At 51.5% G+C, this 13,092-nt stretch overlaps 2 protein-coding genes across 9 annotated transcripts; one reads left to right on the plus strand and one right to left on the minus strand.

Annotated features, from left to right (window-relative positions):
• Positions 1 to 1,224: 1,224 nt before the first annotated feature.
• Znf524 (zinc finger protein 524) lies at positions 1,225 to 4,940 on the minus strand. Of its 4 annotated transcripts, none has more exons than XM_060367109.1 (2): positions 4,815 to 4,940; positions 1,225 to 2,261 (listed from the first exon to the last, which is right to left on the minus strand). In XM_060367109.1, exon 2 carries the CDS (start codon positions 2,221 to 2,223, stop codon positions 1,273 to 1,275), a length of 951 nt encoding a protein of 316 aa, XP_060223092.1. In that variant the 5' UTR covers positions 2,224 to 2,261; positions 4,815 to 4,940; the 3' UTR covers positions 1,225 to 1,272. The 4 variants fall into 4 exon arrangements, with proteins under 4 accessions (XP_060223092.1, XP_060223093.1, XP_021519187.1 ...); XM_060367110.1 differs by lacking the exon at positions 4,815 to 4,940 and adding an exon at positions 4,645 to 4,672; XM_021663512.2 differs by lacking the exon at positions 4,815 to 4,940 and adding an exon at positions 4,276 to 4,423.
• Fiz1 (FLT3 interacting zinc finger 1) lies at positions 4,506 to 10,637 on the plus strand. Of its 5 annotated transcripts, none has more exons than XM_021663486.2 (3): positions 4,506 to 4,640; positions 6,589 to 6,931; positions 8,474 to 10,637. In XM_021663486.2, exons 2-3 carry the CDS (start codon positions 6,620 to 6,622, stop codon positions 9,662 to 9,664), a joined length of 1,503 nt encoding a protein of 500 aa, XP_021519161.1. In that variant the 5' UTR covers positions 4,506 to 4,640; positions 6,589 to 6,619; the 3' UTR covers positions 9,665 to 10,637. The 5 variants fall into 5 exon arrangements, with proteins under 5 accessions (XP_021519161.1, XP_021519162.1, XP_021519159.1 ...); XM_021663487.2 differs by lacking the exon at positions 4,506 to 4,640 and adding an exon at positions 5,041 to 5,173; XM_021663484.2 differs by lacking the exon at positions 4,506 to 4,640 and adding an exon at positions 5,104 to 5,343.
• Positions 10,638 to 13,092: the final 2,455 nt, after the last annotated feature.

Below are 13,092 nucleotides of genomic sequence, written 5' to 3' on the forward strand. Positions count from 1 at the left end.
GAGTGGATCTTACCGATCTGAGTTGAAACACTTTTGGTAAAAGTTTAAATGAGAACCACAGCTTTGTCACACTGAGCTTTATAAACACTTTACACTGAGCTCTATAAACCTCTTTTTTAACTCAATCCCACTACACTATAAACAGCTAATTCTATTAAGTCAAGCTCGTCCTTCCAAGTACCCTTTTCTCTCCTCCGCGGGCTGAATGCCAATCATGTCCCCCCCCCCCCCCCGAAAACCCTCTAGCAGTTAAGCCCTAATACCCTGCTTTAGAAAGTACGTCTAGGTAACTGTTTTTTGAGATGTCCCTACAATTGCTCACAGGTGTGCCTTACTTTCTTCGTAAGCCTATATTAAAAAAGAATTAACAACAATCTTGAACTCCATTTTTACAAGTACTTCCTTTAGGCCCACCCTTCAGTTAAATGCCGTCCATTCCCTCAGAATTGCTGAATTGCTGCCAGCCAAGCCTAAACTTTGATCCTCCAGCCCCAGTTTTAGCCTCCTTTCCTAAGCTCCGACCTAGTTTTTTTTAAGATTTATTTATTATCTATACGGTGTTCTGCCTGCATGTGTGCATGTACACCAGAAGAGGGCACCAGATCTCACTGTAAATGGTTGTAAACCACCATGTGGTTGTCTGGGAATTAAACTCGGGACCTTTGGAAGAACAGCCAGTGCTCTTAACCTCTGAGCCATCTCTTCAGCCTTCTGACCTAGTTTTTAAGGCGCAAAACTTTCACCTCATCTCAGTCCTGCCATCCCCTGCAGCACACACCCTTATCTCTTAAATCCTATCAAAATGGTCAGTTCTGTTCACCTTCCTCGCCCCACACCCTTAAACTGGCCACTCAATCCAGGGTCTGGGTATTCAAGGTACACTACCATTGAGCTATAATTCAAGCCCTCAACTTAGTTTTTTCCTTCCAAATAGCAAGTCCTCTGGGAAAGAAACTGAAGCAAAAAGCATCTGTGTAGAATTTGAAGGAATTTAGCTAGGATGGAGGGGCCTAGAGTCATGTTTGCATAGCAGGTTAAATGTTTTTCTGTATTGTCTGATGGAGGTCTGGTTGGGCAAAGGCTTGTTCCAAACCATTGGTTCTTTGGCACCAAGCTAAGGAGATTCATGAAATGGAGTTCTCTCCAATTACACACACCATGGTCAGGCAAGGTAATAGAAGAACATTGAACGGAACAGGCACCATGACTGCACACACACTGGAAGTCAGTAGGCAGGGATTTATTTCCACAGCCCATGCCTCCCAGAGCCTGTCAGTCCGCAGGAGGGTGCTGGGTGGCATCAGGTCCCTGCTTTTGACCCCCTCCCATGATGGGAATACCACCAGAAATAAGGGTGTCTTGGCCACCTTGGCCATGCCCAGCACCAGCTGAAGCCCCCACTGTAAACCCAGACACAGGAGAGGTGGTGGAGGACCTGGGCCAAGCAGGCTCCTTTTCTTCAGGACCTTCCTCCTGTACCCCTTCTGGAACAGGGGCGCCCTCATCGTCATCCCACAGAGGTTGAGGTCTTGGGTTTGGGGGGCACAGGCGCACGGGCATCCCCACAAGCTCTGGGTGTTTACGTTTGTAATGGCGCCGGAGGGTATTGGCCTCCGTGAAGCGTACCCTGCATGAGGGACACTGGTATGGTCGCTCTCCAGAGTGGATGCGGTGGTGATGTGCAAGCTCCCCTGCCTCTCGGAAGCGGCGAGGGCAGAGCACACAATGGAAGGGCCTAAGGCCAGCATGAATGTTGCAATGACGCCGCAAGTGGCTGGACCGCTTGAAGGTCTTGCCGCAATCTTTGCACATGTGTGGCTTCAATTCTGAGTGAGAGATGCTGTGGCGCTCCAGGTCAGAGAGGTAGGGGAAGGCCCTCAGGCACACAGGGCAGAAGTGTGGGGCCCTCTTGGGGCCAGAGCCCTGGGGCCCATCTGCTGCTGACCTTTCGGGAACTGTATAAGGAACACCCTGATCATCGATCAACAGAAGATCGCTGCTGCCACCGCTGTCCACTGGTGCTGTCAACGGGGCTTCCTGCACTGATTTGGGGGGTCGGCCCCGCTTTCGAGGGAGAGAGGACTTGAGAGTCCGATTGGAGGTGGCAGCTCCCCCAGGAGGTCGGCCTCGGCGGCCCCGGGGAACAGGAGGAAGTAAGGCCAGAGGTTTTTCTTCCTCCCCAGACAAAGTTGAAGGCAACGGGTCTGGGCTGGGCTTGTCCATTGAGCAGTGGGGAGCTTGAATCTGGGTACTGGAGCCAGCTAAGAGAACAGAGGGGGCGGGGTCAGTGTGGTGATGGTCTAAGCCCCATGTACCCCAATATCTCACCAATCTCTTCTAAGTCTTTTGAGTTCCTAATCCTTCCTTTGGATCTAGGCTTTCTTTCAAAGTGGTTTGAATGAGAATGGTCCTCTAAAGGCTCCTATATTTGAGTATCTGGTTTCATTAGTGGAACTATCTGGGAAAAATTAGGAGGTGTGGCCTTGTTGGAGGAGGTGTTTTACTAGAAGTGAGCTTTGAGGTTACAAAATCCCACACCAAGCCATTCTCCTTCTAACCTCAAATTTATGGTTCAGATGTGAGCTCTGAGCATCATGTCAGCTTGTAGGCCATCATGCCCCCAGCCAAGATAACCTTGGACAAATGTAAGCAAATCCCTAATTAAATGCTTTCTTTATAGCTTTCTGCAGTCACTGTTTTCATCACAGCAACAGAACAGTAAATACAAAAAGCCTTCAAGGGCAAAACAAGCCAAAAAAAAAAAAAAAAGCCAGCTGAGAATGTGGGCCTTGAAACAGCCCATCAAATTCTGAGCCACAAAGGCCTCAAAAGCAGCTGCCTCCCACAGAGATGGGGAGGTCTGAAAGGGATGTGGTCCCAGGCAAAATCTCTTGATCTGTGAATGACACTTACCCACGGTGCTAAGAGTCTGGGCTTTAAAGTCAGAAACCCAGAAAACAAATGCTGAATGTGTCCCTTCCTTTCCCGGTGACCTTAGCCAAGAGCCTTACCTCAACTGGGCTCATTTATATCTTTTGTAAGATGGAACTCAGGAGATTTTGGTGGTGGTGGTTGGTTTTGTTTGTTTGTTTTGATTAGTCTTACCTTAGTTAGTCTTACTAACACAGATATGCTGTGAACATAATACACAAAAGAGCTAGCAAAGCAGCATGGGTAGTTAAGCCTCACACCAACCCTTTGAGGGAATACAGGGAAACCAAGGCACAGAAAAGCCACGTGAGTACCTTAAGGTCTCTCTGCTGGTGACAATCATCAAACCAGTCCTACGGACCTCAGTGGACAAGGAATAGAAAGACCTATTAGGAAGATAGGGGGATATGTTTTGTATGTGTAGGAGGATATCTTTGAGTTATGTGTGTGTGTGTGTGTGTGTGTGTGTGTGTGTGTGTAAGAGGATATCTTGAGGTCTTTCAGTCCTGGGTTTGATTCCAATTCTGCCAATAATTAGCATGTGACTCTGCAAAGCCACTTGCAAGGCTTTTGTCTCTGAATCAGTTTCCTTCTCTGTAAAATCAATATATCGAGGTTGTAGGAAGAATCGACAGGAAGACAGAAGCTTCAAAAATGTCCCTAGAAAACTGCTTAGAATACAGAAAATATTGTAAAAACCCCACGACACTCACTTTCCAGTGTCCCCAGACCCTAGGGGATGGAGTGTACTTGGGGGACAGGTGCAGCAGGTGCTGTGAGGAGGACCCTGAACCTTTCTTTACATTGTTTTGCTGTTTGGTTGCTTTTTAAGTTTTCTTTGTGTGTAGTGCAGGTTATCCAACTCAGGGCCTCACACATACTAGACCTGAGCTACACCCCCAAAACTTGCACCCCTTTTTAATATGCACACAGCATAAGGGCCACACAGGAGCAACTCCTCCAGTATTATATGGTTCGCACCATGTGGTAGGTAGCCTGGACAAGAGCTGCATTTCTGCAACACACCTATTAAGTGAGAGAGGGACTCTTCAACCCTCCCCCCCCCCCAAAGTCTGGTGGGATGCGTGCCCGTCAGCCCCGAGTGGCCCAGCCCGCAGGCGGGGCGGGCCCTCAGGGTGCCGTGGCCAATGAGCGGCGCGGGGACACGGGCGGCAGGGGCTGCCAGGAGGGGGTCTGCGCGCGCGAGCCCAGACCGCTCGGCGGGGCGCGAGGTCGGCGCGCGCAGGAGAGAGCCGTGAAGCAGGGAACAGGTGCCGGGGGCGCGCTCCGGCGTGCGCGCCCCGGCCCACCCCACCCCCAGCCCGGGCCCCCCGCCTCGGGTACCTCATTTGCATGCTGCCTGGGCTCGCGTGTGTGCGCGCGCCGGGGGCGACGGGCCGAAGCGTGGGAAGGGGCGGGGGAGAGGGCCCTGCCCCTAGGCGGTGGCGGGGCGAGGCTGGCGGCCGCGAGCCCGGTCCCGCCCCTCGGCGCGGACGCCCGCGGCCCTTTCCCACCTCCCTCCCTCCCTCCCCGCTGCCCGCGCCCGCGGGGAACAAAGGGTCCCAAGGCACCCCGCACGCCCGAGATGAACGCGCCTGCGCACTTGTCGCCTTCGTCTGCTTCAGTGAAAATGCACAAAAATCCCCAGCCACCTCCAAATGCCTTTCCTCCCACAAAGCACTCCAGCCCGGCGACCCAATCAAATACAGGTACCAGAGAGACGAGCGGGAAATGGCTGCTAAGTGCCCCTAACTAATATGGCGCCCAGTAGCCTCAAGGCTTCATGGAGTGTGAAGTAGTAAAATGGTGCTCGGTGTTTTCTAGCCCTGTACTAGTTTGGCCCCTTGGATTTTTCTCTTTCTGGATACAACTCGACAGCCTACCCGAGAGTCAAGGGCTAGGAAAAAGGAGTCCCATCATAGGTCAACTCTTTGCCACGGCGCCGAGCACTGCGGAAAGCTCCGCACCGAGCTCCGTCTACACGTCCCCGAGGGGCACTTAGGCCCCGCCGCCCCGTACCCTCAACAAAGATGGCGCCAGCCTCGCTTCCTTAACCTCTGGGCTGGGAAAAGGAAGGGAAAGCAGAGGGCGGGGTGGGGGCGGGAAAGGGGAGCCGAGAGGGAGGGAGAGACGGGGGTTGAGGGGGTTGGGGGAGAAGGGAGCCGAGGCGGAAGTCGTGGGGCCCCTCAGGTGGAAGTGACGCTGACCCCGCTGCCCAAAATGTCGGCGCCCAGAGGGAGGTGTAAGTAATTAAAGAGGAAAGCCGACAGACTTTCCCGGCCTCCCGGGTGCTGCCTGGTCTCCAGGACCGCCGCAACGCAAAAGCAAGGTGGTCTCGCCCAGCCCGCGGGCCGCCTGACCTGCCCCCGACCCGGGCGCCCGAGGCCGCACCGTCCAGGAACAGGGAAAGGGGTACAAAGAGCCAGTTTTCCCGGCCTAGCTCGAACGATCCAGCAGGATGGGGGTTCCCCACAGCACCACACAGTGGGGTGCGGGAGGAGGCGGAGCTTATTGGCGTTTGGGGCGGGGCAGAATAGGAGGAGGAGCTTGTTGGGGCGGGGCCTATAGTAGGAGGGGAAGGATTTGAGAAAGGGTAGAGACTGGTTAAAAAAATGGGAGAGATTTATGCAAAGGGTGGGGCCTGGTAAAGAGGCGTGAATCACATGCAATGAGGGAAAGGGCCTAGACTGAAAAATTGAAGAAACTTAAGGTTAGTGGAAAAACGGGGTCTAAGATTAGAGAGGCCTAGAGTATGGCGCTTGGAGTTTGCCTAGGGTGTGGCCATGGCAAGGGGGTCCGATGTAGGTGTGCAATTTGGAGAGTTTTAGTGGAACTATCAGGTCTTTATCATGAAGGTGAAAATGTTTGGAGGGAGCTTAGCATCCAGCTAAGTAAAGGCTAAGAAAACAATAGGGAAGCAGAAGAGACTAGAGAAATGTAACATAGTTGAAGGAAAAGTTGGGTGGGACTTGGAGGCAGGTCTCAGTGAAGATCTTAGAAAAATAAAATTAACTTGGACAAATATAAGAATAAAGGAACTTAAATATTCAGACTACTCAGTTAAGTCTTACTGTGCATCTGCTTTCCTAAGTGAGTTGAACACATTGCTACAATTTTACTTGCCTCACTGTATGAGGTAGGCACAGGTGTACCCATTTCATAGGTGAAAAGAGCTTCCGGTTCTGAAGCTACAGAACCAGTGCGAACTCCCTAGAAGTATGAGACAAATGTGTTCAGCCCCAAATCCTTGTTTCCCTGTTTCACTAACTTGTCTTCAAAGAAGAGTTAGAAGCAAGAAGAGATCTGTGGAGGAATATTAAATGCTTAGGCGACAGAGGGAGGTTATCAGGAAGCAGCCCAGACCTAAGCAAGAGTAGGAGGGCCTTACTTAATTAATGGACATAGCTTGGAGAAAATTGAGAGAGAGCCTTTCAGAACGCCTTGTGAAGAAGAAGCAATATGCCTGTGGCTGGGAAGATAAGAGAATTTAGGGTTTGTAGAGAGTGGGAGAAATTTAGATGGCCGAGGTTGTGGCTTGGTGGTGAGCATGGTTTAGCATGGGATAGTCTCCCAAAGGACACGTGTTTCTGAGCCCAAAGAACTAAGGCCAGTGGGGGTGGTGAGTCTTATCTGCTTCTGTGTCTCTTAACTCCACAGAAAGCCCCAAGCCACCACTGTACCTCCCACCATGGATGACGCCTCCATGCCTGTGATTCCTGCCCCTGTTGCTACCCCAGGGCCAGCACCATCTGCCACTGCTCCTCGAGTCCCCTTTCACTGCAGCGAATGTGGCAAAAGCTTTCGTTACCGATCAGACCTGCGGCGCCACTTTGCTCGACACACTGCGCTCAAACCCCACGCATGCCCTCGCTGTGGCAAGGGCTTCAAGCATAGCTTCAATTTGGCCAACCACTTGCGCTCACACACTGGTGAGCGGCCCTACCGATGTTCCGCCTGCCCTAAGGGATTCCGAGACTCCACTGGCCTGCTGCACCACCAGGTGAGTCCTCCAAGCCATGCGTGGCTGAGACACTGGGGCTTCATTCCATTCAGAGAAAGGCAGCTAGAGAAGGCCTGCATAGTAAGTTTGCCCCCATATAAATGTTTCTCCACCGCTCCTGCTGGAGCCTCTGATGCCCACCACTATCTGCAGCCTCGTGTTTACAGTTCTCTTCCTCGCCATCTTGAAAATAGTTTTATCTGTGTACACACAACTTCTTTATTCTGCAATGCCCACTGTTCCCTATAGGGAACACAGGCCTTCAAGGGAACTCAGCAGGGCCTTCAGAAAACATATATTCCTTCGAATGATCAGGTGCCAGGTAGAGGGTAAAGTTTCTGAGAAAAGAGTTCACTAACGGAGAAGTTGGGAGGCCAATTATAAATAAATAAAGGCATAGTGATGCATTCTTATAATCCCAGCACTTGGAAGGTGGAGGCAGGAGAATCAGGAGTTCAAGGTCATCCTCAGCTACACGGAGAGTTTAAGGCCAGCTTGGGCTAAATGACCCTGTTTCAAACAATGAAACAAAAATAAACATGTAGGAGTAAATTGGGTAACTGTAAACAAGAGGACACAGTGATGTCTAATTGAGACTTGAAGTGTGAGAGGTCTGCTTGGGAAAATCATTGTAGGTCAGAGGAACAGCAAGTTCAAAGGTTCTGAGGTAGGAAGGACTACAGTGTGCTCACAGGTGTTACATTCACTGTTCCTGAGGAGAACACATTTGCCACAGGTAGGGCTGTAACAGAGACCAAAATGTGGTTGCACCAAAGTTCAGTCTGCCAGATCAAAGAGTTTAATTGGGTGCACAGGTGAGGGGTTACAGCAGCATGTAACTGGAGCTCCGGACTGCTGTTAGCTGCCATGTAGGTGCTGGGAATTGAACCCAGGCCCACTGCAGGAGCAAAAATACACTTACCTGGTCAACCATCTCTAGTTCCTCTGTTCTTTCCTTAAAATATTTTTATTACATTATTTGTTGTTGTTTGGTTCGTTGATTGTTTTGTGACAGGGTTTCATGATGTAGCCCTGACTGGCCTCCAACTCACAGAACTGGCCTGCCTCTACCTCTGCCTCTGCCTTCCCACTGCTGGGATTAAAGGCTTGTGCTAGCATGCCCAGCTCCGATATTTATCTACAGGGTAAGATGTGCCACAGCTCATCTTATAAGAGGTAGTTCTTTCTTTTGCCATTTGGCCCCAGGGATCAAACTTGGGTCAACAGGCTTAGCTGCAAGTACCTTTAACTGCTGAGCCATGTACTAACCCAGATTCAATCCTTTTGGCCAGAGAAGGTAGCTTTCTTTTAATGGGCCTCAATGAAGCTCTACTACTTTTGTATAATGGTATTTTAACTTTTCATGAGAGGCACTTGTGAAACTTCACAAGGAGGTAGGTAGGGCCCATTCTCCATGGCCACCATGCCTACTGATGCCTGGCTAGTAACCTGACAAAGGAGAAGGGGTGAAGCGAGGTCACCCTGTGGGCAGAGGCTGAGAGCTCGGTCCCTTCTCAGCCCTGCCTCTGCTCTCGCTCCCAGGTTGTCCACACTGGTGAGAAGCCTTACTGCTGTCTGGTCTGCGAGCTCCGATTCTCCTCTCGATCCAGCCTGGGCCGCCACCTCAAGAGGCAGCACCGGGGCGTGCTTCCCCCTCCCCTCCAGCCCAGCCCAGGCCTGCCTCCTGTGAGCTCCCCCTGTTCAGTGTGTTGCAACGTGGGTCCCTGTTCGGTTTGTGGAGGTGGAGGGGCCAGCGGAGGAGAGGGCCTGGAAGGAGCAGGAACGACCAACTGGGGGTTGGCAGAAGCGGCAGCTGCTGCTGCAGCCTCACTGCCCCCATTCGCGTGTGGCGCCTGTGCCCGGCGCTTTGACCATGGCCGGGAGCTGGCTGCCCACTGGGCTGCACATACTGATGTGAAGCCGTTCAAGTGCCCGCGCTGTGAGCGTGACTTCAATGCACCTGCGCTGTTGGAACGCCACAAGCTCACGCACGACCTGCAGGGGAGCACTGCACCCCCAACACAGGTTTGGGCCTCTGCTGGGAGTCCAGAGGTGGCAGAAGAGAGCGACATGGCAGAGGTGGGGGCTGCCCCGCCGACTTGGGACGCCAGGCTCCTTCTGAGCCCTACTGGGGCAAGCGTGCCCAAGCTGGAGGCACTGCTTCCTGGGGGCGAAGGCACTGGGAATGCCCGGGCTCCTGCTGCAGCAGCGGAGGCGTCCTCAGAAGACACACTGTACCAGTGCGACTGCGGGACCTTCTTCGCCTCTGCCCCGGCCTTGGCCAGCCATCTAGAAGCGCACTCTGGCCCAGCTACCTTCGGCTGTGGCCACTGTGGGGCGCTGTATGCTGAGCTGGCCGCCCTGGAGGAACACCGGCGTGCCAGCCACGGAGAGGGCAGTGGGGAAGCGGCCCCTGATGGGAAGGGCGAGCAAGCAGCTAGCGGGCCCACACCCGGCTCCTCTAGCCGTGGGAAGAAAATTTTTGGCTGCTCTGAATGCGAGAAGCTGTTCCGTTCTCCTCGAGACCTGGAACGGCATGTGCTGGTCCATACTGGAGAGAAGCCATTCCCGTGCCTGGAGTGTGGCAAGTTCTTCCGCCACGAGTGCTACCTCAAGCGCCACCGGCTGCTGCATGGCACAGAGCGGCCCTTCCCCTGTCACATCTGCGGCAAGGGCTTTATTACGCTCAGTAACCTCTCCAGGCATTTGAAGCTGCACAGGGGCATGGACTGAATAACCAGGCCACCCCAGCCATCCAAGTCCAGAGCTAGACCATAAGATGAGGCAGGCCCCTGTCTGCAAAAATGGTGCCACCCAGAACCCACACAGGACCGCAGTGAAACATCCTTCAGCAAAAGGGTCCAAGTACGTAATTGCTGGGGAATTCCTCTCTGAAATCACAGAGACACTCTTGACTTTGAGACCCCTGGAATGTGGCATGTTCAAATAACTGGCCTCCGAGACTGGTGACATAGGAATAAAAAACGGGTCTCCACTAACACCTCTCAGCAGATAACATGTGGGCACCCCCACACACAGTCCTACCACCCACTCCCTGAGAGCCATCATTCCTGATGATCTTCACCTGGGGGTGGAGTTAGGGCAACATCTTGGAATCTTCTAGGATCCCCTTCAGATGACACCTGTCAGCCACTTGTGGCCCCAGAAAATGAGTATAGCCAGAATCTGCCTTCCCCCCATCTTCCTATGCTGAAAGAGGACCAGGGTAGATGGCCCCACTTTTAATTAACCCACTCTCAGATTAGGTCCCCTTACTGCAGAATGGTCTGACCCTACCGATCTTCCCCTATCCTGAACCCTAGATTAGACTGGCCCAAAGTCTCCCCTGTAGGTTACTGACCCAGTTACCCTATCCACTTGGAATGGACTGGCGCAGATTGTGGCCTAGCCACACTCTCCATAGAGTAATAGGGCAGACATTCCCTTATGCTGTAGAGCCAGTCTTCTGACCACAATTGTCCCAATCCTGTGACCTGGTGGAGGTGGTAGATGCTGAGGTTTCCCTCCCCCTCGACTGTAGTACCTGTCGGTCTTCCCATCACTGTCAGCTTGCCTCTTTGTCCCAACCCAAGGGGATAGGGGAACTTGGCTAGGGGTTTCTCCCCTGTGAGCCTCAACCTCACCCCCTGTCATTGGCCCCACTCCCAATGTCTCTGGGACTCCAATAAACCTCAGTTATTATTGTCTTGTTTTCTGATCCTTGTTTCAGGGAGGTGGGGCTCTCTCTCTCCCTCTTGGACTTAGAATGTGTCCTCTGGGGCCTAGACAGATGACTCAGCAGATTAAAATGCATACTTTTCTTCCAGAGGACCAGCATTCAGTTCCTTCCACGCACATCAGGCTGCTCATAATCACCTGTAACTCAAGCTCCAATATTTGCTTGTGGCCTCCACAGGCATTGCACTCACATGCAGAAACCCACATATACACACATACCATTTCGTTTTAATCTTTAAAACGAGAATAGATTCACTAAATTAACACAGGTCCTTGAGGGAGTGGTTCAAGAGCCCCTGCCCCTTCTTGTGGATGTATAAGCAGTTAACAGTTGGTAGGGTACTGTGCCCCCCATAGACAGTTGATAACTAGTGGGAAAGTTATTAGCTGCCTATTTTATTCCTCAGTAGCATGGCTACTGGTAAGTTGCCTGCACTCCAGTAAGTATCCAGATCCTCAAACCCTCCCAAGAAGATTTGGGTCCTTTGGCCCTTTTAAGTCCTTCAGAGGAGAGGCATCTCACCTAAAGTGGCCTCATCTAGAAATCAAGAAGCACCACACAGGTTATGTTCCTTGGAAACCAAGCAACTGACCTGAAGAGCCTGTACACTCTAGACTGTGTCTTCTGCAGAATACTGTCTACATTAGACCCCCACATGAAACCATCTGGGACAGGACATCCCATCTTAGAATAGAAGAGGGCCACTCATGAATGCTCCATGGCATTTTTGTGCTGTGCCTACTTCTATACTAAACATCCTAAACTCTTCAGACAGTGTCCAGTGAGCAAGGCAGAAAATACAGACCCTCCTTTAGCTTATATTACATTCTAGTGTGTAGGCAATGAGTATTGAGAGGGAGGAAGGAGTCAAATGAAGATGGTAATCTCACATGACAATGAACAACACCTTTACAGCAATGACAGAGTGTTGAGAAAGTGGTGGCAGCTGCCTTAGGTGCAAGTCTTAGCCCAGCTACTTAGGAAGCTGAGGCAGGAGAGTCGGAAGTGCAGGGCCAGCCTGGGTAACAGAGGCTAACTCAGTAATAAAAGGTCAGGCTGGGGAGATAGTTTAGTCATTTACATGCTTCACTCAAAAGCATAAGCACCTCAGTTTAATCTTCAGAAGTCATAGAAACTGGTGTGATGATACTAGAGAGGTAGAAATAGGATCCCTGGAGCTAGTGAGCCCTGGTCTAATCAGACCGTCTAGCCTTATGTAAGAGGTCTAGGCCAATGGTTCCTATCTCAAAGGTTATGGATACCATTGTCAAGGCCACACAACGTTGTCCTCTGGCTTCCTTCTGTACACATGTGACCCTCCCATACATAATTGTGCAAACACACACATACATTAACATTTTCGGGGAGGGAAAAATTGAAAAGAGAGCTGGGAATGAAGTTTACTGGTAGAATGCCTAGGATCTACCAGGGAGGGGTTGGAGTGGGGCTGGATGAGTTGAAGAGGCTTGCCTAGAATGCATGAAGGAGCTACTGTGGCCATGGCTCCATGACAGAACTCTTGCCTAGGATACCCCAGTGAGTGTCTGAGGCCAGTGGTAGAGCAACCTAGAATTTACCAGTGAGGGGCTGTGGGCATGACTCGGTGGTAAAGCACTTGCCTAACATGGATGTGCAACATCCTAAGCTTACACTCACTCACACACACACACACGCGCACACACACGCGCGCGCGCACACACACACACACACACACACACACACACACACACACACAGTGAATGGCAAAGGCATACCATTTTCGGATGGCCCAGAGAGCTCTGCAAAGGCAGTATTAGCCTGCTCCTTGAAGGGGTACTAGTTGGGGATACCTAGATAGACAAAGGAGAAGCTGAGTCTAAGGAAGGAGGGGGACTTGGCTCCAATATTCTCCATCATATCCCTGTAGTAAGTGATGTAGTAAGATATTATGAAAGCTATGAGAGCTCTACAGTGAGCAATCACAATCATCCTAGACTTTTTTTTTTCAGGACAAGGTTTCTCTGTGTATCCCTGACTGTCCTGGAACTCACTCTATAGACCAAGATGACCTCAAATTCAAAGATCTGCCTGCCTCTGCCTCCCAAGTACTAGGACAAAGGGCCTGGCTTCTAGACTTTATTTTTAAGACAGGGTCTCACCGTGTGGCCTTGGTTGGGCTGGAACTTACCATGTAGACCAGGCTCAGTTTGAACTCAGGGATGTATCTGCCTATGCCACGCAAATGTTGGAATTAAATGTACACAGGACATGGATAAGCCACAAGTACACAGAACTAGTCCTCTGCATTTCTACCCTTAATATCCATCTTAAATGCATTTACAGGTCTCCTTTCATCCCCTCACCTAGACTGGAATAGTCTCCCCTACTCTCTTGTGCCATTCCTTGACCATTCAATGGCCAGGCGGCAGGAAATTGGCATGTG

This window comes from Meriones unguiculatus, chromosome 14 (assembly GCF_030254825.1).
Source record: "Meriones unguiculatus strain TT.TT164.6M chromosome 14, Bangor_MerUng_6.1, whole genome shotgun sequence".
Taxonomy (NCBI): Eukaryota; Metazoa; Chordata; class Mammalia; order Rodentia; family Muridae; genus Meriones; species Meriones unguiculatus.